At 36.0% G+C, this 26,833-nt stretch overlaps 1 protein-coding gene across 1 annotated transcript in view; it reads right to left on the minus strand.

Annotated features, from left to right (window-relative positions):
• Nucleotides 1–2,649: 2,649 nt before the first annotated feature.
• Nucleotides 2,650–26,833, minus strand: part of ANKRD10 (ankyrin repeat domain 10) — a 32,177-nt gene continuing 7,993 nt past the window's right edge. Inside the window, exons 2-5 of the mRNA XM_010167216.2 lie at nt 26,283–26,374; nt 11,082–11,317; nt 7,252–7,347; nt 2,650–4,318 (exon numbers count right to left, since the gene is read on the minus strand). Of these exons, the coding sequence (XP_010165518.2) occupies nt 3,852–4,318; nt 7,252–7,347; nt 11,082–11,317; nt 26,283–26,374 (891 nt within the window). The 3' untranslated portion in view covers nt 2,650–3,851. The remainder of the gene's footprint in view (nt 4,319–7,251; nt 7,348–11,081; nt 11,318–26,282; nt 26,375–26,833) is intronic.

The following is a 26,833-nucleotide window of genomic DNA, read 5'->3' on the forward strand; positions in this document are numbered from 1 at the left end:
CTCAACAAGGATCAGGCAGCTGCAAGACCAACGTTCAGAAAAGTTCACAGGGTCTGAAACCATTTGCAATGAGTCTCGAAGCCAAGCAGCATCACATTTTAATCTAATATAAATATCAAATATCTAATATATATTCTTTCACAACTGTTAGAAGTTTAGACTATATTTTATGTAGAATTAGGGGATCAAGATTGTAACCATGTATGAAGTTGTATAACACTCCCCTGAAAGAACTTTCTTCTTTTCCCTATTCCAACATTGCCAAATTTCAACTACTTGGTCAGAAATATTCCATATCAAAATGCTGCCTGAATCTGTACTTCTGCCAAAACTTTGCAGGTGGTTTTGAAAAACAAAATAGGAGAGAAGCTACATTGGGGGATGTGGGGGTGTGGGGTGTGGAATTAGTGCAAAAGCATCTCCGTAAACCAGAAAGAAATCAACTGAATTGAATCTCAGCCAAAGAGATAACCAGGAGGATGATGAGAATAACTGGTTAGTGTATTCCATATGAAATCCATGGTGGTGGAAGTGAGTTAAATCTAGGCAGATGGAACGTAAACTTTCATTTTGGAGAACCACTCCCAGAACCACGATAACAGTAAGTCAAGGCACCACCTAAAACAATGTTCAATTGATAAAAACGTTGAAAATTCTAGACTTGGACAAAAGGCCTGAGTACGAACAGTCCTACAATATTACTGCCCTTGCTAAACAAAAAACTTGTGAGAATTTACTCCAAGTACTTAAAACCCAGCAAACTTTCCAGGCATTGCAGAGCACAGCACAATTAAAATGGCTCAGCGCGACTGTCAGCAGAATCTGAAACTCTCTAACGCAGGCCTGAAGGAGGCTTGTGAGCCCTACCACGATTCTTAAACTATGTCAGCTGGTCCAACACAGAAAAACCATGGAAGTCCTCTGTATTTTAATGGTAAGGTATTTCAAAAACAAGGCCTCTGTGTCATCAGCAGCTACATAAAGACACGGCTACATCCAGTTGAAGTCACTCCACCCTTGATAATGTTAAGTTCTTCAGCTACCTCAGCACCTTCCCCACCAAAAGTGCAGCTGGATCTGTTAGCTTCATTACTCTTCCACTTCCATGGCTCTCATATATCTGAAATTACACAACAAACTAAACCCCAGGAAATTCCGATTAAACATAAGAAAACTTTGTTCCCATGAGGGTGTTATGGGTTTGTAACAATATTTGGGTATGTATTCACCGACCTCAACCATCCTGTGATTCTGTGACTCCCTATTTCATGGTCTAGGTAACATTTATGGAATAATTTAAAAACAAGATAGTCTTTGCTGTAAGTTCATGTATTGTCTCAAAAAGCACCTGTAAAAAGGCAGTCTCAGAATTCTTATAAAATAATTATTTGATGCTTTAAAAATTACACATTTCAGCCCTTGGCTGTGCCATACTCTATCGCAGACTTCCATCTTTTGCAACATTAGCCATAAAATAAGCTACCCAGCAAACCCACACAGCGTGTCCACATCATTTGGCCTTCACTGGTCTTCTACATTTAATTAGAATTTAATAATTAGCTTCCAGGGGGCCTGACAACAGATACAGACCTTGAAATCTGTCTCTTTGTTAGCATGTGGCTGAATACACATGTGTAGAAGTGCTTTCTAAAATAAAGCGGTAAGTTCTCTCTTTGTATTTGAAATACAGTGTCTTCCAAGTCACTGTTAGGTGAAAAGATGTCAAAAGCAAGTGAGTGAAAACCAAACATACACATTTTTTAAAAAACCCTGCCTTAGACAGTCACACTAGATTATCATACCCAAAATTTTACCATCTGAACAGACACATGCAAACTTTCTTACCGAGAGAAAATCCTTCAGGAGTCAGTTTATAGCCATGCACGTAAGATGTCAGTGCTTAGTGTAACTACAAGCCGCTTTATTTGAAGAAGCACAAGAAAGCATATGCAGCAAGCTCTGCAAATACTAAAAAAAAATCCCCAAACCAGATGCTACAACAAATTTAAGTTAGTATCTCGTGTTAGCATGATGGCAACAGCACACATGCCTCTGGGCACTATACCAGCAAATTAAATAAATCCAAAACCAGGGCCCTGATGCAGTTTTTCGAGCACAAGCAAGTGGCTACATGCACGCCAGAAACAGGTTCTCTCAGCAAGATTCAGCTTTCATCAATAATTTTGTTTGTCTCCAGAAGGCACTGAGGAGTTTTGCTGGTCTGGCCAACAATTTGCAAAAATATTGGTCAGTTTTCCTATTGGTGCTACCCTCAATTTGAATATACTGTGGGTACCTTATACCTAGACAGTGAACCATGGAGAGTCTATTTAAACATTGACTTCTCTGTAGTCTGTTGCATTTTGCCTAATAATGTTCAAAGGAGTCTAAAATTTCCATGAAAATCGGAGAACCAGTACTTTTAAACCTATTTTTGGAGTTCAAGGCTGATACAACCTGTGTACACAAACTATCCAGTATGTGTTTCTGTGAATCCAGGACAACTTACTGGGCTGTTCACATTTGCTTCCCCGTACTGACAAATCAAGAAATCCCACACTGCGCCGAGAAAGATTACGGAGAAATGTGATTAAAAAAATTATTAAAGACTTGCTCAAATTGCCAATAAAAATATGTCTTAACAAAATATTCAGATACAATGTAATAGGTTTATTTTTAGTAAATTCCAATTTGTAAAGGTCCCTTTCTAAACAAAACCAGGACAAAAAAATCAACACAATTCAGAGGGCTTATCTCATTTACCATTTTCTTCCCCACTCTTCACTTATCATAACACAAAGCAGCAACTTATATTATTAGTGCTCATATAGTGCACTTACATGAATTTTGTGTATTAAGCTTTAAATACAATGTATTTTCTGTGAGCATAGCCCAAAGAGTACACAACATTACATTTTCAAAGCATATGTTTAAAAAAAAAGGACAATAAATGTATATTCAAGACAGTTAAACTCAAATATTTTGACTTGGTAAATTCTCTAACAAGTAACATCAATTTTAAACTGCATACAAAGCAGAACAGTGCCAACATGCCTCTGGTCTGTGAGCTATGGTAAAATATCGAGTGTACACAGAAAGGAAAGAAGCCAAAGAAAACCACCACAAATTCAGAACTAACCTGAGGCACACCCAACTGCGACCGAACAAAGGCAGCCCACTTTCCCACTCTAGAATGCCAAGAGCCCAACAACAACGAAAAGCACTTCTACGCTACAGAAAGTGAAACGGTCACTTCTTCCCATTTTTTGTCTCTGCGTTTTTAAACAACTTGTCCAAAAAATTTAAAGAGGAACATCTAACTATACCAAACAAATGTACAAACTATATAGTCAGAGAAGCTCCAGAAGACTGCCACTTTCAACCTTGCATAGTGAGAGCTGGCATTGATATTGCTACCATAGCTTCAGCAGAAGATATGGAAAAGAAAACTCTTTACTCCTAAGTGATGCACATACATAACATTTTCTTCACAAAATTCAGTTAAACATTGTTTTAATAAAAGGGAAAACAGCTCTAAAAAGGGAAAGATAGTGTTCACAAGCTTACAAATAAAAAAAAATACAAAACCAGAACATTCCATAATAAAAAAATGAGAATAATAAACATTCCATCACAACAGCACCTATTTTATCACTAAATAAGCCCCATACATGCAACAAACTACAACTATTGTATAAGGCTGTCAAATTAAACGTTTACTTTTCATATAAACAAAGTGTAAAAATAGCAGTAAGTTGCAATCTTCAAATTTAATGCTATGTGAGGATTTTGTCCCCCCCAGATTCATTTGGTAGCAATTTCAATATGTGTTTGATACAAAGGTCATTCATCTAGGAACCGTGATACAAATACATTGTGCCTAGGACAGTATTGTCGTATCTCTGTTCAACCTTGACAGAGTTGGAATGCTCAACAACACTACTAAGTTCGGGGATGCTTTCAGCAGTATCCCCGAAACCATGGTAGTGTCCATAGTGCAAAGTATCTCCAGGGTCTTCCACCCAGGAGGGCCGGTTAGAAACGCAGCTACTTGGGCTGCCGTTCAGATGCAGAGATCCGCACATGTCGGTGGAATTATTAATGGCTTTTTCTGGTTCCTCAGTGCCATTGCTGGTATGAATGCGATGCCTGCTGGGAGAAGTTATTCCAGGAATTACTCCGTTAGGTGTTAATGTCAAACACTCCTCGCGCCTGGCATCCATCCCACCGAGCTGCTGTGCGGCGGTGAAATCCAAATGTCCATTGATGGCACATCCATTTGTCAGTGCATTCAATATGGAGCTACTGCTATTCATATCTGCATTAAGAAATACACCTGTCACCAACAATTAACAATAAATTGAAATACATCAAAATGTCTCCACTATAATCCACTTATTTAAAAAATGTTTCCATACACAGTTTTGAAAATAAATCTACCCTTTCTTTCTTTGTAACAATATAGGTAGCTCAAAGTAATCAGAGCTGACCAGTAAGCCTGTAGAATGGATTCTTATACAGAAAATGCAACTATCTATCTACATTCGATGTGTAAATATGCCTGTATTAATCTTTGCAAAGACAATGTGAACTTCTCAGTTTTGGTTTTGTTTTGTTTTGTTTTCATTTAACTGTATAAAATAAGTGTAGCCGACAACATTCTGGACAGTGTTTTGAAAGGTGGAATAGAAGGCATCTTTCCACCTTAACTGTAATGCCCTCTTGGGATGAAAGAGTATGTATATACAAGAACTTGAGTATATGGGAGAAGGTGAAGGGTTGTTTGTTTTCTTTTAAATTTTATTTTTCAGTTGCAAGTTATCCATGGCTCTTTTTTTTTTCTTTTTAGTGGTTAAACATTCACAGTACAGTATACACTGAAATAGGTCAAATAAAGAAATGTTATATTGCGGTGCTAAAATAAAATGTTTCAAAGTTCCTTTATTCAGAAAGTACTTCAATTTATCTAGCAGCTTGCTAGATAACATACTACGCAGGTTTAGTATGTAGTGATAAGTTTATAATAACATCTGTACAATCCACATGCAAAATGCCATACAACAGCAACAGCAGAGTGCACAGAAGACTAAAAAAGATTAGTAGTAGGAAACAAAATTCTAAAAATGTGCATGCAAAACCCACTGACAACTGTTTTAAAGCAATTTCTCCTTTGAATTTAGTAACTAGTACATAGTTTTTATTTCCATAAACAGATTTCATCAGTATGTCTGAAACATATGTTTTTGCAGTGGTACTTGAAGTACTAGCACAAGAAATGGGCGATATATTCTGCCTTAAAAACGCCTACCAGCAAAGGTCATCTGAAATTAACATCTAAATTGGTAAAGATGAGCAAGTCAAACAGACCTATATGGTGACATTTGAAAGATTTTACGTTCTGTTACTATCCTTGGATACATGCACATATATTTATGTACACACGAATGCATAAACCTATGTGCAAAATAAAACTGCATTTCCAGTTCAAGCCAGTTAAGTCTCTTGGCAAGTCTGCACATTCTTAAAACACTGGGTTCCTGTTTAAGTGACAGATAACGAGCACCCCTGTTTGACAAGGAAGAATCTGAAGTTTTGGTTCTCCTATTAGTCCTTTGTAGGGATATTATCTGAAATACGGATTACGATATTGATACTTCACACACAGTGATACATAAGGCCAAGAAATGTGTTAGATGTGTAACTAACTGGATGTACTAACTGGAGTTTCCCGTTTAGTCCCTACATGAGTTAAACCAACCACATCAGCTGAACCCACTAACCACAAATTCTTATTGGAAGTGGAAAAAAAACCCCAAGTCCATCAAGATATCATAGCTTATATTTCAGTGATGAAAACGCACAGAATGAATTTCATATAGTGTTTATTAACTGAAAAGTGCAATATTTTAACTGTTTAAAAAGAAATCCCTATAGGCTGGCTTTGTCAAATCAAATTTAATAGAAATGGCACTACTGTTAGTCAATACGCAAAAGTAGGTAATGAATAGTTCTAGTGATAATTATAGAATGTTATTTGTTAAAAATTAGCACCTATAGTAATAAGAGTATATAAAAGAAAGACAATAACTTTTCCATAAATAAGAACACTTAGTAATTATCACTGGAAAATATCCTAGTCTATTTTTTAGGTACTGATTTTATATATATATATATATATATGTATATATATTTATTCCTAATATATTAAAATATCTATTAATTATCATCCCTTTCAGTGAACCTGATCTGTGGGACAAAGCATAAACATATTTATCACAGAACAAAGTAAAGTAAGAAAATCATAGTAACTCCATGCCTATACCTACAAAGTGCATGGAAAAAGCTGACCCAAGGCAGTTTTAATCGAAAACTCTATACACATCCTGGGGTGATCAAAAGCACCTTGATTAAGCAGTTGTTAAAATACTTACAGCATTAATATTCACTAATACTAGTAACATTTTGACTGTTTCATGAAGATTGGAACAAAAAACAAAACCTGTTTTCCACGGTACGCTAGTTCCAAACACTAGTTTAAGACCTGCAATGTCCAGTCTTTTATTTATATAAAAAAACCATAGCAGGATCCTTCACTTAGATCATTGTGTCTGAACAAATTCTGAACACATGGTATATCACTAGATTATTCTTTATAGCATTTGTTGAACTATTTTGAACATAGTTTAGTTGTAACGTATATTATTTTCAAAGCTATATAAGCACTAAGATATGTTTCCCTATCAAGTCTTCTTATTAGCAATTAAATCTACTTAATGGAAATGAAACTAATAATTTAAATTATTTCTGAATTTCCTTTCACCTGAAATTATAGCAACTAAAAGCAAGGCACAATGTAATAGAAGCCTCCAGTTAAAAGTGAAAAAAAAAAACCATTGTGGACTTCTGTTTATCTGAAATAATAAACTACTAATAAACCTTCTCTTTCACCATTTCAATATATGGCATGAAACAGCTAATTTTAGATACCTAGTAAACCCCTAATATAACGAATGTTACAGGAATACAATAGTTTTCAAGACTCTAGACAACAATGTGCAAAAATAAAGGACTAAGTTTTAAACTTAAATTAAAAATAAAATGCATATTGATTCTTGCAACGACAAGGAGTTTGCATTGCAGAGACAGTGTATATTTCAATTTCTTTTGGTCCAACAGAAGTATTCTCCTGTTGTTTGGTGTCTTCAACCATTTGAATGTTGTTGTAGTTAACAGGAAACTGTCCACTCCCACCTGATACAACAGCAAACTCTCTATCAACGTGCATATTGTCAGCATCGTCCTCAACTCCTCCATTCATCATTGGTATTAAGCCATCAAAGCTGTAAGCTGATTAAAAAAAAAAAAGTCATGTTTAGTCTCTGGTGCACACCTGAAAACTCAGCCAACAAACAGATGAGTACTTTTAGTATTAAAGTAAAAGCTTTTACAAAGAAATGTAAATTTTTCAAGTCTGAAAGCTTCTGACATGTTTGAGATTCCAAATGCAGAATAAGCAAATGCTAAGTACTTGCACATTCATTTTAATCCCTCAAAATGGAGAATTACCAGTGCACCTATCAGACTTTGCACCTACATACCAAACAATTATTAGTCTAATGTACTAACAGATTGAATAAAGAGCAAGTCAAGTTACTCATATTTAGGCTTTACAACTAGCTTGCCCAACAGATAAAAAGCAGCCTGTACCTTACACTTGTCTGCTGTCAGTCTGGACTGCTCCCTCTTTCACTGCCAAGGGCCAGCTCCCAGTAACCCACCCCCGACTCGCATCAGGCTGTTCCAGGGATCCCTTCAAGAGCTGAACAAACAGATCTGTGTTCCAAGAAAAGCCAGCAAGTGGTTCGACTGCGGTGGGAAATGCTTCAGTAAGTAGCACGGGCTTGACTTCACTACCTCTTAGACCTCCCACTCAAAGCACTGCTCCAGTACCACCCCAGCAGACCCTGCACTGCTCTCACAGTAACACCCCTTTCTATACACACTGCACACATTCTTAACACTACGTTACAAAGGGCTACTTTAGCAGACTGCAAGTCAGCTCTCATTATCTTAGGCACAACAGAAATTTTCATAAACTACTAGTTTTTAAAGAACCTTAAGCAATAGCTGAAGTGTTTCAGGGCCAAAGACATCACATGGGGCTTAAAGGAGACCTGGGCCCTTGGATCAGTGACATCAAATTCCCCTAAACCAGGACAGGCATTTTTTCTTGTTACCTAGAATATGGTTCATCTTGGCAAAATCAAGGGTACACCTGGCAATGCCTCCATCACCACCTCTCAACACCTAAAAGCAGCTGTGCTGAAGCTCATGACACTGTCACAGCCAGTCCCCGGCTGCGTACAGCAAGTCAGCGCTGCGCACAGCACGTCCAGCACAGCGCAAAAGCCAAGGGCTGGGAACGAGGGGCTGGCATCAGGGCTACTGCCAACACAGCCGTGTGACCAGCTGGCCTGGTGTGCACCCCCCTCTACCAACCAGCCCAGGAAGCAGGGGGAAACTTCTGGAACCGATTTCAGCAAAATAGACATAAAATCCAGCTACAGTTTGTAAGTCAAAAGTAAAAAAAAATATTTGGTATACATTTTGAAAGTGGCCACTGATTTACTTAAGTTCAGCTTCAGCCTTTGGAACTCATTTTTATATTACATCTGAAGACATTAATTAGTTTGTATCACAGTTTACCCTGTATCAGTGTTGTATAATTTTGAGGCAGAAAATCTTTTTAATACTATGCACTTGATAGCAAACACATGTGTGTTCATCTAAACAAAATTACCTGAAATTAACCCCTACCTGCTGCCCAGTGTAGCTATTCCAGGACATGGGGTGAAGCACAGCTTCAGTATTTCTCTTCTTCCAACTCTACTGCTTATGGGTTCTCTTAAGGGGCATATCTGTGCCTGCTCACAAAAGGCAGGTTTTTCCAAAGCAGTGATTGCTCTAATATGGGGTACGGCCACCAAAACCTGACCCTTCCCTGCAAATAACAGGTTGCCTGCACTCCCTCTGAACATTTGGAATCTCCCATGCAGATAATCCTTCAAGGACAACAGACCAGTGTGCTTTTAGCAAGGGCAAAATTACCATAAAATTGGGCTTGTTTGGTTAAAAAGGCTAGCTAAGCACACAGATGTACTGATGACTTCTCATTACTCAGCTCTGTTGTTTACAAAGCGCCTCAAGAACAGTGATTCATTCTCACTCCAATAGACTTTTTACACTGATATGGACAGATATTACTGATGCTGATGTCTTTCAGGGAACATACGTCAGATTAGAAACTCCAGCTTCCACAGCTGGGATGCATCTCTTAATTACTCTAAAAACCTTCAAGCAAACGCAGTAAAGCCTTTGGCTTTGTTTACCAAGGTCTTAAAAAAATCATACTGGCAAAAAGTTCAAAAATTGCCTACTTTGATTGCTTCTCTAACACATCTGTGATTGCTTAGAAGATCTCGTTCACTTAAACGTATCATCTATTTGTTTGCTCCATCAGAACTTACCCACTGCTCCAACTGTTTATGCTGTAAGGTAATGGAGATAGTGCTATGTCATGACAACATACATCATAAAAACAGCCAGCCCAGTGCCACCCCCACAGATGCGGGGAAACACTACCTACTGACTACACTGGCATAATCTTCTGAAACTAAAGAGATTGCTGGTTATGAACATCCAGAAGGAATAGCTCTTCAAAACAAAAGGGAAGTATCTCTGACTTCAAACAGCGTCTCCTGCTAACAGAACACGAATGCATTGAAGACACCTTTCTGTAGCTGTCAGGGGCATCTGTATACTGCCTAAGTTTTCTCATTCTGTGTAGCTACTGAAGGACTTTATTTGTGAAAAGCAGCCCTGCATTTAATTGCACAGGCACACATCTCCATCATGGAAGTATTTACAGTTTAAGACCAACTACATGAAGTAACATGCCCCATTTATGATTGGCTATGGAGTGCCACATTAAGGCCTCTCATCCTGGTACAGTTAAAATTGTGGCTGGGGAGCAAGTACTAAAGCAAATACTAGAGCATCAATATCGATGCAATTTCTGTTGTTCATGTCATATTTAGAAACACTGTTTTAGTCTCAATTCACCTCGTTATCTGGAATTAAGCATTGTTTGAGCCCATTTTATCTAGCTCATTGAAAGTCACATCTGTTAGAACAACATGAACTTTAACTGAAGAAAGTATCTTCAACAAAGACCTACAAAGTTCCTTTCCTGATGTTAGACACAGGAAAAAGAAACAACATTTGAGTGCAGAATGCTGCATTCTTTTTAATAAGAATTTAATGGGATGACCAACAGCAAGGAAATAGAGGACATTCTCTGTAATGTTATTCAAGATGTTTATAAGATGTAAAAAAGCTTTCTTCATATAGCCACCAAAAAATATCTCCAAGGTTGTACTATCATGTCATTGCTGGCAGAGGAAGAAGCAGTATCCTCAATGCACAAGGCTCAATAGGAATCCTTAAGGTTAATTCTAGTCTTACATCCTCCTATAAGATACCAGTCAGTTCCCCTTGGAACATGATCCTGGAAACTTAAGGTATATGTTAAATTAATCTCATAGACATAATCCCTCTCAATTAGAGAAACACTTTTCCATTAAATTTATTTAATCTGTCTTGTCTAGCAAACAGTTTTTGAATTGTGAATGAATCCTGAAGTGGAAAATTACCATCAGAACATTCAGGCATCTTTGTGAATTAACGCAACATTATTTGACTTTCCTGTAGGAGAAGAAATTGAGGAAGGAGTAGGAGCTAATTTCAGCTCCTACCCTTCCACATGCTATTCCTGGCATCATGTAACTTTAGCACTCTCTGGAAATAGAAATTTCTGAACGCACCAAGATGTTGACAAGGAGATTCGGGTTCTTGGGGCACAGAATAATCGTATTCATGTGCTTCATGTATTAATATGTAATTTCAATATGTGAGTGAGTTCCTCAATAATACTCCAACATCCACTCTGAAAGGCTTTAAAATGTTTATTTTCCTTTCTCAGCAACAGTACCACGCCATCCCTTTTACCTCTGAGATCTCACCTTCTGTTCTAGCCTTCTTTACTCCAGCAGACTCCGTGTCTTCAAAGGATCTCTTTCGACTTGTCCCACCACTGAATGGATTGGGACCTGCACTCTGATGAACCCCATTTAAGGTGCCATTGCTATAGAAACGATTCAGGTGACAGTTCTGGAGGTTCAAGAGAAACTGGGCACATTCTTGGAAGCCCTGGGTATGTGCAAGGTCTGCTGCTGTCAGGCCACTGGCATTTCTCAAGCTGTACAATACAAAGAGACTGAATTACACTCATTCATCAAGCTAGCTTGCTGCTGCTGCTGCTGCCCTTACTGACTATCTATCTGTTGGTGATGAGAGAAAACATACACTTAGCAAATTTCCATTAAGAAATTAGTTATCAATCTTAGTTTTATAACTAACTTAACTTCTCGCACATATATCTAGCTTCTAAGCAAAATTTGGGAGACAATACACTTTTAAATAAAATCAATATACTATGTGCCTTAAAAAGCCATCTTCCTATTTAAACTTCTCAAAATACTTTATTCTAAAATAGTCTGAAGTGTCTGATCTTTACATAAACTTCAGACTAATTTAAGCCTTGAAATTTTACCATCTTCCGCAGTTTATTCTGCAATCTATAGCTCTAACTTGAGCAAAAGAGCAAATACTCAAGACAAACTTAACATGACTTGGCAATTGTCCATGGCATTCTGGTTTCTAAGGTAACAACAACATCACTATTCTTCCTAAAAGGAAAATATATACATATACAGAAAAAGATAGATAGATAGATAAAGATGCTATACGTAGTTATGCTTTGCTTATACTTTTTTTGTCTGGTTTGTTTCTCATTTCAAAGTGTGTGACATCATAAGTGCTGGGACTTGCTTTGTTATTTGAACCAAGATATTTCACATACAAGAGAATGGCATTGGATTTCGAATATTCTAATACATCAAGGAGATTATAAATGAAATCAGGCAGGACACATAGAGGTTTGATTTGAAAGAGTGCTGTATGGCCATGCTTTTACACAGTTATGTCTGTGCTTAGAAATACAGGGTAACTTCGTAAGTACACGCATAAAAGTGGAGACAAAAGGGTAAGAAAGTACAAAACTAGACAGTGAAGCAAAAGATGACAATAAATCTTTCCTAAGTTTCTTCTGCCTTTCCAGACAGATCTAACTAGTCATAAAATTGAATTGTTGTTTCCTGGCTTCAGTAGTTTAGATGAGTCCATTACTTAAAAATTCAGAAACAGACCAGCAAACAGAATAAGAATTCAGAAGATAAATAGATCGGATTCTGTTGAAACTCATACAAAGCAGAAAACAACTAACTCCAGCTCATGTGAAGAAAACAAAGAACAAAGCCCAGCTTGGCTTTCTAGATCACTGCAACTTATTTGCTATAAAAAGACTAAAAAAAAATCTTTAGAAACTATTACAGCAAGACTAACAACATAAATAGATACAGCTGGTTTACATAAAATCTGGAAGACCAACTCAAAATACTACTGAATCAGAAAAATCATTAGGCCAGATCTGGCTAATTTCACTCCCTACTACAATATTCTAAGCCAACATTTACTTGGACTACTAGTGAAAGTCCAGAGAACAGTAGCCAAGAGTGGTCTAGAAAGTAAGACTTGAGAAGACTGAAAATCTTATGTCAGTCAAAAGAAATGCAACCTCAAGTAGAAGCATGAGTTTTGAATATGTAAAAGACTGCTGCAAAGAGAATAATATGTTCTGTGTGTCCAGTGCAGGCAGTATATGAATGAGATTAACACAAACAGTGGATATGTGAGTTGGGCCTTAGGAGAAAGTTTCAGAGTATAAAGGCTGCTGAATCTCCAGAGGGTTCTCTTCCCCACCTCTTTTTAAGAGAAGACATTCTGCAAAATACAGTCTATCCTTGCAGTCTATCCTAGGTCCCCACTAACCAACATTCAATGCTCTTTTAGTAGTTCTAATTTATTGGTGTAGCATATGGATGTAACACTACAACTTAAGAAACAGAAATTTCAACATATATGTTTTGGACAAAAAGAACAGCTCAGTTCTCTGACATCTGTTTTAAATGTGCGAGTCCCAAAAGGACAATAAAGGAAATTTCAACACAAGCAAATTGAAGTTATGCAAAGATAAAAATTACCAAAACAATATGGTATAATCTGACCACTTAATTTAATACAACTTCAAGGAGCAAGTAATCCTATCACTTAGCGAGTGTTACTGTGCAGTAACTCTTGCTTTAAAAAACTGATTGTAAGACAGACTACAGTTAAATCACCATTTCCTAAAGGAATGTCGATGTAAGTTGCAAGAGACCTCTGGAGATGTACAAGCTAAGATGCAAGAATGTAAGGCTACATGACCAAACTCTAGGAAAGAAAAGTTAGTTTCCCAGAAGGAAAATAAATGAACTTTTAAGTCAGTGTTTGTCAGATTTCAAAGTGTAATGACCTTTGATATTTTTAAATCTGTCCCTTTCCCACCTTTTCCTGAACAACATACTCATAACAGCTAGACAAAGATGTACTTGTTCTACAGGAGTATTCTGGAAGTACTGCAGGGGTTTTCAAGGGACTCAAGCACATTGGATATAACCTTCTTGCTTCTGAGAGTTTAGAAGTGTCTCTCGAAAACCTGAGTCTGAATTTAGCCTATCAATTTCAAGAGAACTTCCCGTGTTCAGAAGTTAGTTACAGAAAAAAAAAAGGGGGGGGGCACAGGAGCAGAAAAAGACAAATAAAATAAAAGGAAACTACAGGATCTACTACAGGATTACTCTAGAAACTGGTTGGTCAACTGCTGCAAAAGAGAACACAACTGTTGAGGCTTCTTTGCTCCCTCTCAGCGGGAACACTAATTTGAGTTTCTTTTCTGTATCCAGTTTTCAATTTTTATTAATTGAATCAAAACTTGAATATTTTGGGACTTACAAATGTCAATTAACCTGGTTTGTAATCCAATATTAATGGGAAAGAGAAAAGGAGAAGTCAACAAAATTGGCTGAAACTCTTAAGTCTCTATTTCTCAAAAACAGTCTAGAAAGATTAAAAAAAAAATCCACTTCTTTAGCCAATTTTTCTAGCCTTCTCTAGGAGAAAATCTATCAGTGGGAACACAAAACTCAGCAAGAGCTAGCTGTGTTATACAACTCATCATAACAAAATGCAAATAATCCAAGAAAAAATGGCTAACTAAATTTATCCACATGCACAAAGTAGGAAAGAAAATGCTCCTTTACAGGTATCACAGAGTTTCACCAGACTGGAATAGTTTCACGTATTTCCAGAATATGTAGAAATACTGCCATGACTGTGAGGATTCTGAGCATATAACAGAAAAATACAGTCTTATACAGACCTTCCAGAAACTCTGAAGTGGAGTACTTGAATGAATTAAAAAGCTAGGACATCTACTAGATCATTCTTTAAAAGCGCTCATCTGGACTTAAGAGTGGTACCACTGCCCTGTTACAGCAGCAGTTAGAAGGAACTGGCAATACATCTATTACTAAACCTGCAGCGTACGGTCTACCTCAAATGCTGCCAATGCCTGAAAGTGAAGGAGCAACCTCAGCTTAGTCCATGAGCTAAGAATATAAAAGCCATTACTGTAAACATACTCCATTATAGGAATTAAAATGGTTCACTGCCCCAACTACACATAAGACTTAAGAGGAGTTCAATCTCTTATGTGTAATCCCTACACCAGTCCCTGGTTATGAACTACAATTACATGTAAACACTATCATCAAATGAAAAAAAGTGAGTAGTAACTGAAGATTAATTTGGCTATTAAATAGCCAAATTATAAATATATGACATGGACTGCATGGTTTAAAAAAATAAATCAACAGGCAGGAAACTCAGAGGTAATCACCATACTTAAGTAAATTTTCAACTACTTAATTTATTAGAGACATGCCTTGAAAGGTACTTATCTTCATTTCTCATAGCTGCTTACATAAAGGAAAACCATTTGACTATGTAAAGGATATTGTAACTAAAAGTAACTTCAAGACCCAGGCAGAGAAAAAAATAAAATGTAAACTGTTGGACAACATGGACGGAAATACCTCAAAATGTCACGTCTCTTGAAAAAAATATTCTTTTCCACCCATCCTCCGCTTTTTTCTAAGTTAAAAATCCTTCAGTACTAGTTTTGACCTTTTACCCTGAACACCTTGAAAGAGAGGAAGTTGCGAAGCTCAGAACACACTGTCTGATACTAAATCTTCAGGCAAGCTGCCCTTTTCTTACTGCTAATCATGCACCAAAGATGACAGCTCTATTTCTGGACTGCATTACTCAGAATTTAAAAATGAGTAAGGAGATTTCCTGTAGGTTTTTTGTTTTGTTTTGTTTTCTTTCTCCTCCAGACAAAGATGATGAACTTGAGGACAAGTTTATGTTTCTTTTCAGAGTGTTTCTCTAAGCTAGGCTACCTAGCTGAAACAGGACTTGGCAAATAACAAGCTACATAAACTGGTATTTTTTCAAAGATGATCTTAAGAAGGAAGAAGCTACCAGTAAGAAGGGTATGAAAGGATGGAAGAAAGTCACATTAAAGAAAAGAAAATCAGTCTAAGCCTTGAAAAGTTACATGCATTTTATGATTAGTCAGTCTTTTATTAAGTAGTATTCATTGACGTGGTTCAGTATTTTCTAAAGGTTGTCCTAGTTACTGTCAAAACAGACAGCTGTGCTCCAAAAAATTAATTCTCTCTCTCTCTCTCTATCTCTCTCCACCCTAAGTTTTTTGTTGGTTTGGTTTTGTTTTGTTTTTTTTAAAGGTGAAGATATTTCTGAAGAAGGTCAGTTCAGCTACAGGAACTACAGGAACAGGTGAAAAAAAATGAAGAATGGACACTGAAAACTAAAGCTCTGAAAATATAATTCCCTTTTTGGCACCTACTCCAGACAGGAACACACACAAAGGCTTGAACTGACAAATAGGAGAAAAATTCCTCACTTAACCTTACCCAGGACTAAACGTAGTTTTGTTAAATGGTCAGAAAGTCAATTCACCCTACGCTTAGAAAACACATACCCTGCATCATTTCCAAAGCAATTCGAGTAGTTGAAAAATGAATGAGTCCTGTTAAGATTCTCTCACCTCAGAGTATTTTTTTGCTTTATACCTTATTCCTTATTTCCATGCAATTCTCATTACTGGAAACAAATAATAATGAAGTGTGACGTTATTTACCCTCAACCCTTTTGTAGGATAAAATCCAGGAGCTTGGAATGATAAAGACATACTGTTTTCCTCAAAGTACAGAAGTATTAGATGCTAATTCCAAAGCAAAAGAAGAAAAGACAGTGTAATTGGAAAGATACATTTTCATATTGTATATTCTAAATAGAAAAAAATCCATGAGAAAAAGCTGAGGGAAGTCTGGATACAGATGATTAGAAGTAGGTGATCTTGGAAGTTCCCTGACAGATGACGGTTAACACTTGAATTATTCTGTAGTGACAGGTGTTTTTTAAATAAATTCAAAACGTGCACCGTTACATTAAGAGTTAAAGCTCCAACTTTGGTATGTATGTTTATTCACACACCTTCTACAGTGCTTAAACCAACACTCTTATAACCCATTTTTCTTCTTCCATCAAGTGAGGTCCACAGGCAGTCTTCAAAAGTAATTAAACTTGGCATGAAGAGGACTTTTTTTAAATCTGTTTTTCTCTCTTCGGTTGACATCATCAGAACTCCCATTTTAAAGGCCCAGTTCATCTGAGAGTCGTGGTACCAAATTAAAGCAGCTATAAAGAGGACACTGATGAAGTATGTTTAGATATTTCCTTCTTCTGAAATGCTTTAAAAAATATTAGCTGTGAGTGTAATTCAACTGTTATTCAAAACCAGAGATAAATATCTTATCTAACCAAACAGGATTGGAGAACAGAAATATTAACTTAACTTTTGAGTCTAGCTTTAGTTTAGGAGGATGTTTTTATTATTTCAGTGTAACCACAATTTGTTGTTTTGAGAAGTTCACTAAAGGAAGGAAAAAAATCTGAAGCAAGCTCTCAAAAATATGCAAGACACTTGAGCTATGATTAAGTTATAGAAAGTAACAACCAAAACTTAGAATTTTTCAAATATAACTACCTTTGTGTAAGAAAGATTTACTTCAAGGTAACTTACAAAATTTACTCTCAGAAGGATCTGTAGAAGGAAAAGATGCTTGTGCTTCTTGCACTGAATTATAAATCATACTGAATTTACTTAGAAGGAACTTTATTCTAAGCTGTTCCAATTCTTCATATTTTTATACTTATTGGAAGAAAAAAGCAAGTACTTTTTAATGTGTCTTTAACAGAAATATATTTGAAATACACTATCCTCCACTTATAATGTCACATACCTTGAAAAACAAAACAAACACTTGCTACAAAAAGTCAACATTAAAGCTTTTTTTTCTTAAAAAACCCCATTCATATATGTAAAAAAAAAAGAATCCCCTAAATGTTTAATTTTAAATAGTGATTACATCACCTACAGCTTACTGTGTTTTTGTTAATGCCATGCGACAATCTAAGAAAATAAACCACAGTTTTTGTATATCAATGTAATATCTGTTAAAAAATACTGATCTCAACTTATCTATTGTTAGTTTACAAATAAAAATGTAGATAATTGTAAATTAGGGTAAGCAAAGCATGCAAATCTATAGATTCTATATCTGAATTCCTAGATTAGCATTAAAACCAATCACCGCAACAAATACCTCAACAGTATGCCTTGTGTGCAGAAAGGAAGCGATACTGAACATTCAATGCCACAACTGTAAGGTTTTCGGAGAAGCACCTGTGGCAGTTTCAGCAGTTTCTATATGGAATGCTCCCCCTTTCTAGGATTACTTGAAAAAATCAAGTCAATTCGAATTACGTAGCTGTAAAACATTGACACGTGTAGTTTTTACAGTTTCAGAATCTTCTGTTTGATTTAAACGGGCAATGGTGCATAAACAGGAAACTTATATCATAAGGGATCACATATTTGCAGGCAACATTAAGATTAAAAGTTACAGTAACATACATAAAGTGCTGTAGCACATTATTCAATATGTAAGCCATTATCATGTGACCACCTTAACAACAAGATACTAAGCCTTTTATGCCTTTCAAGCATTATTACTTTCAACCTGAAACCAATTTGTCAGTTCTTCACTGAAATTTATATAGAATGGATTAAAATTACCGGTCAACTCATGGCTTCAATTACTTAAAATTTAGTAGGCTGTATCTCAAAAGAATTAGTAACTATTCCTATACAAAAATTAGCAGATACAAGGATTAAAACAAAACAAAAGAAGAAAGAGAAAAAAAGATCAGAACACTACAACGCCCACAGTGAGAAAAAAACCCGTTTCCTATATAAACATCAGTATACTAGTCTAAAATTTCTAAAGCAAAATTATTTTAAAATACTAAACTGTAAGTGTTTTAACCCTTTGGTGTCCAAATACAAAAGTTGTGAAAAAGTTTCAAACTTTTTTTTTTCAGATACCAAGAGAAAAATATTCTTAACTAAACAGACCTGTGTGTCACTGCTGGAGACAGCTCTAAAAATTAATGCTAGAATTACATACTGGTCATCTACAAAAGCACAAGTTGGTGCCAAGTTTTTATTTCACAACAAAACGTATGGCAGCTGAAATTATTTTAGACTTTTTAAAAAACAATGGTTACGTTTCTCAGAACATCCTCCAAAATCGTAACAAGGTGAATATCCTGCAAAGAAGGAAGCTCTTCTTTGTGAAGACTTTTTTAACATCAAGATCAAGGTTCATTATGAATTATGCAGCTATAATCAGCTCATAGATACTTCAATTTACAACTGACCAAATGCTGTCAGATGAAACAATCCATTAACCATGGTAGGCCACATTAGAATTACTACAAGCATCACCATCAGGCAGTGATTTATTGCTGCATCTGTATTTTAATTTATATGCTTTAACAAAGACCTCAAACAGTGGATTTTGATTTTCTATCGCTCGTGTAAAAAATGATTAACATTTCCAAGTAAACTTTTGCCTGAACAATACAGGCCTATCTGACTTTGCCTGGTATCAGCAACCAACAATATTTTTCCATTGACATTCAATTATGTAAGAAGTGGCTCCTGACCACAACTCACAAAAGGAAGGTATGAAAAAATATCGCAACCCTGAAAACAAGTCTGATTGCAAAACATCACAAGAGAAAAGACTTTCCCTATCAAAATGATAATAAATATTCCCTAGATCATCATCACAAAATGAACTGCAAATAATCATCTTCTTAGTGAAACCAAACATGGAAGAAATTAGCAAGCCAACTTTATGAAAATAAGAACTATCACTGCTGCTGCTATCGTGTTTCTAGACACAGACCAGGAATTGCAGATAAAGTTGCTTACAACGAGGAAAGCATTATTGAAGACTATTAAGGAAAGGTTCCGTGCAAACTCTAACTTGAAAAGATAAATGGCCTTGTCAACACAGGTTCTGCCAAGATGCCTCTAGTAGCAAATAAAATCACATTATTTTTGCTCAATGTATCAACACTGAAAACCAGTGACAGCCTAGAATTAGAAAAATGACAAAAGCAAGATTCTCTCAAATGTGCCAAGCATAGAAGAAAGTTCAAGATATTTGGTACAAAAACCAGTAAGAGCTTGAGAATAAAACCAAGCAGAAGAGGTAAATTACTTTTAAAGTGTTTTTGTGCCAAAAGGAGGTGGGGGAGGGGAGAGGGGAGAAGAAGAATTAAAAGACTAAAGGTATTAGATGGATTCATTATTTTCCCATAACAGGCATGAAGAGGGAGACCATGAAACTACACTTAATTTTCTTTTTGGTGACAAAAATAACTTGATGCTCTTACTCAAGCAGACAGAAGATCTTTCGGATTAGGAAACTGCTGAAGTGCATAAAACCTCTTTAAATGAGCTTCACAAAAGATTTTTTTTAAAGCGAAATGCGAAGAAGGAAACAGAAGCTGAAACAAGAGTAACATTCTGCCCAAGTTATTGCTGCCAAACCTCTTCCGGGGTTTGTTAAGTCTCCATGCAACGAGATACAGCTTGTAGCCTGTAGCACATGACACATTAGAAAACTTTTCTGACCAACCTGAACATGTTCTGGGTCATACCACAACTGCCTACTGTTTTTTGTCCAGGTTCAAAGGTACCAGTTGAAATACGATCAACTTTACAGAAAAGACACAAAACTAGAACAGCAAACAAAATCCAAATCAAGACAGCAGAGTTAGAGCAAACGTTTTGCAATTAACAACTCTATCATGGCATATCCAGTGAAAAACTATCAGCAGAAGCACGGCACTGATACACACCATCACCACCGTCAATGTCTGGACTAACCATCAGAAATAATCAGACTGTTGTGTTTGGGAATATACTGCACCCTTGTTTCTTCCACTGTGTCTACCTTGTGCTCTGGCCAAGTTCCACTTTATAACGCTTCGGTTTCTCTACCTGACTTAACTGCACCCAAGTTTCTGTTGCCAGTAATAGGTTATTTCTTTTTCTGTAAGATGAGCTATCTGAAGGGACATTGCACAGTGAACATTAGCACAGTATCATATGTGAAGGTAGATCACTCCCAACAAAAAATCTTAACATTCCTGTCAGAAATCTGAGCTATCCTCATTTACAAGTCTTGGTAACACTTCAATGCTCTTTATCCAGCTCTTTCAGACGAAAGAAAAACCGAGAAACCAGTGTTATAAATCACAAAGGCTGGTCACTAATGAATAAGCTCCCCTACCAAGCCAATCCATATCCTGTGAACATACTTTATGTTCCAGAAAGGTCACAAAATATCATTGCTTTAATGAAGGATTTAACCTTATTCATAAAAAGTACCACCTCTCACATTCTTCTCTATTTCTAAACTGATGTCAGTAACTATTGCTGTTATTCCACCCTCACTAAGAATAATCCACTCTAAAACTGAACAGGAACACAGTGGTAAGAGGTTTGCCTCAGCTTCCTGCAATTATTCAGAACAGCTGTAACTGCGAAAATTACCCTTTTCCATCCTGGTTTACTCTAAGACTGAGCCCCTCTCTATCACTTTTTGATTAATCAGTTATCCATCCATATATGTTCTGCTTCAGTATTTCTAAATCTTTCCTTGAGACTAAATCCAAATTACTGCCTTACTTCATGGTCACAGCCTCCTACAAACCATGTTAAGTTCTTCTACAATGGCGGCAATCCCGTGTGAAATGAAACATGGAAGAAATGAGCAAGCTTTATTTGTAATTATTTTGCAGGAGAATTAAGAGTTTGACCACTGAAATGTACAAACCACTTCAACTTTGCCTTTCACATAAGAATTTATATATGATGAGAAATGAAGACTGAATTCCAACACCTGTAGCCTCCATACTGCAGAATGGTCACTACGAGATGACTACAGTGACAGCCCTTAAAATGCTGGTTATACACAATTAAATAAGAAGAGCCACATTTTTTTCTCAACTATACTGCACTGTCTTATAATGCAACAACAGTAATTAATCCAGCAGTTTAACTGTTATCTGGAGAGCAGGCAATCAGGTTTGCAAGAAGAATCGTGTATGAAGTGGTCAGTTTGAAAAGTACCAAACAGACTGTGGAAATATTAATATACTAATTAACAGATAAGAACCACTGTTAAAAAAGCATCTAAATTCTATTCCTAAACAAACAAACAAAAAAAATCAGTAAAAACTTGATGCATTATTCTCAAGATGAGGTTAATGACCATAAGAAAGTAGGATGTTGATTCTTCTACACTGAATCAATGTAGCAGTACAGCTTCTGAAGTAAAAAGATGACACAGTAACGGCACTTCACAGGTAGATTAACACCAAAAATGGACTGCAGTTCAATATTAAAAATTTGGCAGTTAGGTTAGCTAGGTAAGAAAAACAAGTAAATGTTAAAAACCTAGAAGTATCTGCTAAGATTTTAAGGAATCAGAAAGAAATCCAGAAACTAATGGAGGGGATCTCTGAAGCCTGAGACCCTTTGAGAGAAGAGGCCACCTAAGTTTCTCCAGGAGACTGAAAAGGAATTGAGGGTTTATGTCACAAAGGAACGGCCAATTTCCGTGTTATCATCAAGAAATGTACACATTACTCTTCTTTGTCTCTTCACTAAAGGTGACTGAATTTCGGAAAGGCAAGAAGTACAAATGAGAAAACGAAAGCTGAGATATCACAGGAGGGGTTCTAATTAAGATGTGAAACAGACTTCAAACAGAAATGTATTAAAAGAATTTAACAAAGGGCTCATCCAGTGGCACTAAAAGAATTCACAGATTTCTGTTATAGAGGATGGAGAGCAGTTCCAAAGAAGAAAAAATAAATTAATTATGCTTTTTTTTTTAAAAAAACAACAGAATGCAGTTTGTGACACATGAATCTGCAGAGAAGAATTAAAATTAAGCCAATGCCAAAAAATGCGAATAAAGTTTTTGCTGAAAAACTAAATACCAGAAATAGGACATTTCTGGCATTACAGAAGGAGTGAATTTACGAACTCAAATGAAAGCAAGACAGCTTCAATGAGAGAGTGGCTGAAGTGTCTGCCTAGACGAGATCAACATCACAATATGAATCTGTCCTCTGGTAGAAAGAGATGTACTGGTATGGTTATCCCAGTATGTCAGTTATTCTCCTCAAACCTGGAGACCAGAGTATAAGAAACCAGAAAGGAAAGTACCTCTTTGGGGTCTTCTATCACAGTATATAAAACAATTTTTAAAGAAACTTGTGATTTCTGGCAGGGAAATAAAAAGCTTTCCTTTGCAACTGATCAAGCATCTTGATCAAAAAAGACTCTGAAGCAAACAAGTACTTGGGTTCAATCGGATGGATGTAAACCAAGCCACATCTCGTCCCTCAAGTTACACTTCCCTTTACTCCGGGATAACAGTGTTTGAAACTTCTCTCCTAGCTCTGAACTGATTCACTAGGGAATACACAACTGTTCAAGTGACAGTTGCAGAAAAAAAATTATTCAGAAATAAGTGGACACAATGCACAAGTGAACTGTATGAAAACAGACATGAAATGGAAGAAGTTCAAGTCAGTATAATTAACAGCTGCATCTGCTTTTTTTGGTTTGCTTGTTTCAACAGCGTTCTGCGTTTACAGCTGAATTTTATATTTATATATATGATGTGATGCAACCTATGTAACTATATTAATATCCAGCATTTCAAAAAATAGCGTAAAACAGCAAAACAAAACATGGCACCAAGAAGGCTTTTCCTCTATAAAGAGCTGTGGACACTTGTTTGTCACCATGATAAATAATACACAATTAACCATACAGAAATCGCATAATTATGCTTTTTAGTGAAAATCCAGCAGTTATTATGGATACTTTAAAAGGTACTAGCCACATTAAAAAGTCAGTTACACAGCAAACCTTTTCACTCATATGAGGACATTGTGACCACCTGCTTCCCCCTCTTCAAGGGTCCATGAATACCATAGTTAGTGGAGCAACCATTTTTATGGCTGTAGGACATACTGTGCACAGAATATGCTTCAGCTAAAATGAGAAGGTAAATACCACAAAAAAAATCAAAATATTTTCACTAGGGTACAATTATTATTTTTTAATATTATTAAAAATTTACACAGGAATAGAGACCCAAATTCTCTCTCATCAATTAGGAAAACAACGCAAAAACTTCATGAAATTTAGATGCAACATACTGTATTTCTCTATAAAAGCAATACACTAACAAGCCTGAAATAAAGTAAACTAAAACAATTCAAGTGATGCAATTTTATTCAAACTAAAATTCTTACTTTTATCCTTACTGGACTATTGTCAATATTCTTTGGCTTCCAAGATAACCAAAGGAGTGAATAAAGTTGAAATACAGTAAACACTGATATAAAAGATTACACTAGTCCAAGTTACTTCATTTTAACAGCAGTATTTCAATAATCACTCATTAATAAAAAAACCCCATTTCTTGCAATATTACAGTACTGATCTCTAGTGTTCGTGTAATAATGAAATCTTAACATCCCTGTTCTACTTTCTATAAAGAACTAGGGATAGTGCAATATTTGATGCATCCTATCAATATCAGGTGTAAACAGTATATTTGACTATTTGCAGTCACAAGGGATATTCTCTGCATCTTCATGTAACTAGATTTTGATACTGTAACTGTATGAAGAAATACAGAAAAAAATTGGATTAGAAGATCTAATCCCTATTTAAAAAGGTCATATTCACCACCAGTACAGATCAGCACTTCAGTTCTAGTCAGTGCTTAGTTCTGTATCTAATGAAATTCTTGCCTTGGTCCTATATAGTCAATTATAATTTCAGTTAATACATACAAATTGGAACTCAAATGTATGGATAAAATCCCTCTCCTTTTCTTCTAACTGAAGCCATAAAGGAGTCAAAACTTTCAGGGCATCTATGTTTTCAAGATGTTACAAAAATAAGGGAATCAACGTAACTACTAGAGACATGGGGCAGGTTTTCAAACCCAGATAACCCAAAAATCAATCCATGTCAAAACCATATATGTGGATTTAGACTAATTTAGCACAATGAGTATGGAAATTATTCTACAGAAAAAAATCCTCACCCCAATCAGTCAATAGCTAGGCTTTCTCGGGTGACAGGGACAAGTCCTGATGCTCTAAATGACTACACATGGGTTGCTCCACTAGCCTATTGCATCTGCATCCCTGATTTTACCATTCCCTGGATAGGATCTGATATTTAATTACCTATAGATCTTTTGACAAATCTATCCTACTGAAACACAGATGGAACTCAAAGTTAGAAAACTGAGAATTCAAATTGTTTCCTCTTCACTGAAACCGCTATAAACCTACGCTACTTCTGCTGCAAGCAGCTTTGGTCAAAACCAGCTATCACTCTCCAAGTTCTACAGCAATGTTGTGCCCATGGCTTGCAAATCTGGTATTTAAAAAGCAGAATTTTAGTTCTGTACGTTAAAGTTGCAGCCACATCTCCAAACTCTGTTACTCAAGTGTTTATTTTCACGTCCTCCTCTTTACATCAGACTCTTAACTCACTCATTTCACATTGTTTATGCATTTCCACAACTTCTTTTTTGATTGGATACTTTGCAAAAATTGCAAGATTACATACTAATTGATGATGATAATTAAGGCTTGCTCAATTCCACGGTAAATTTAAATCCAAGTTTATCTTAAGATATCTGAAAGTGAGTGCAAAATGGGAATTCATAAATTTAAGACTGATTACATGAACTTGCCAATAACTGACAGAGACAGCTGCCTAAGTTAACTCGGTGTTGTTTTTCTACGAAGCAATCTCTTCATATAAAGCAATTTGTTCGATACTATTAACCCAAAAGGTACTATATTTCCTGAATACTCTATTATACCATTGAAAGAGTTAAATTTCCTTGTAGATTTAGCAGGACAGCATTACAAAAACAGTAAGATGGAAACCAAAGGGTAAAACAAGAATTTAACTACATGATTCTTACTTCACTTAAAACTGAAAAGTTTCATATTGCAGGTTAAAATACAGTAACTAGTTACCATTTACAATAATAAGGCTAGTTCTAATTAAAACAAATTGCTAAAGTATTTACATTATAAGCCATAGAGCTTATACTCAACATTTCTAGGTGAAAACTGCATCCATTTTGTCCATGCTGTAAGTTGCAAAAGTTTGTGAGATTTTCTGAATGTTTTTGCAGTACATAAACCTTTAAAGAAAAAAGTTAACAGGGCAAATACACAATATACTAACAAACAGTATTAAACTAACTGCAAAGAGTGTGTGAGATGCTATTTTGCATATCATGTTGCTTTTGCATTGTTTTCTATATTTATTCACCAGTGCAAGGTGTAAATTTGTAAAAAAGAACTACATGCTAGATAAATTTGGGGTCATCTGACAGAAGCATGATAACTATTTCAATATATCAGATATAAATGCAATGCTAATGTAGCACACTGGTATCGCTTAAGTAAAATAAACTTTATTACTAGACATGCAAAACGTCTTGGGCTTTATTACAGTTGAACATGTCTAGCTGTCTCTTAATCAGGTACCCCCTGTTTTGACTTTTCTTTCTGACATTAGTATCTATGTTTACTGGTCTAAGTTAGTTAGCTAAACACACAACAATCAACAACAAAAAAAATACCTCACTTACTCTATTTGCGCACCATGAGCCACAAGGGCACTTATGGAATCCATACTACCAGACCGTGCTGCTTTATGAATAGGAGTTTCACCAACATAATCCTGTAAAGACAAACTACATTTTGTCAAGCATAATCTTTCTAAAAATTAAAATCTTATTTTTACATTACTCACTTTAATAAAGAAAGCAGATACATAAAAGCAGCATGTATTGCCAGCAAATGCATCAGGTACTTTTAATAAAGTTTGCAGTAGGCTGTCACATACATTACATATTTAGCAAGAAATAATGCTACGGGTATCTTCACTCACAGGATAAGCCTTATCCAAACTAGGCAATCGGCAGTGTCATATTCAGCAGAAGTTGTTAAAAAACTGTACCATAATTAAAAGACTATCATTTTCAGATCTTGCTGACATACTTACTACTGTACTGTACCATAAATACTCACCAGGTGAGGAGTATGTATGTGGAACTCTACTATAATATAAGCATGCTCAGAGTTCACAGGACAGGCCAGATCTCTCCTGAGACACATACACTGACTCATGTCCTAGACA

This window comes from Antrostomus carolinensis, unplaced genomic scaffold, assembly GCF_000700745.2.
Source record: "Antrostomus carolinensis isolate BGI_N321 unplaced genomic scaffold, ASM70074v2 scaffold19224, whole genome shotgun sequence".
Taxonomy (NCBI): Eukaryota; Metazoa; Chordata; class Aves; order Caprimulgiformes; family Caprimulgidae; genus Antrostomus; species Antrostomus carolinensis.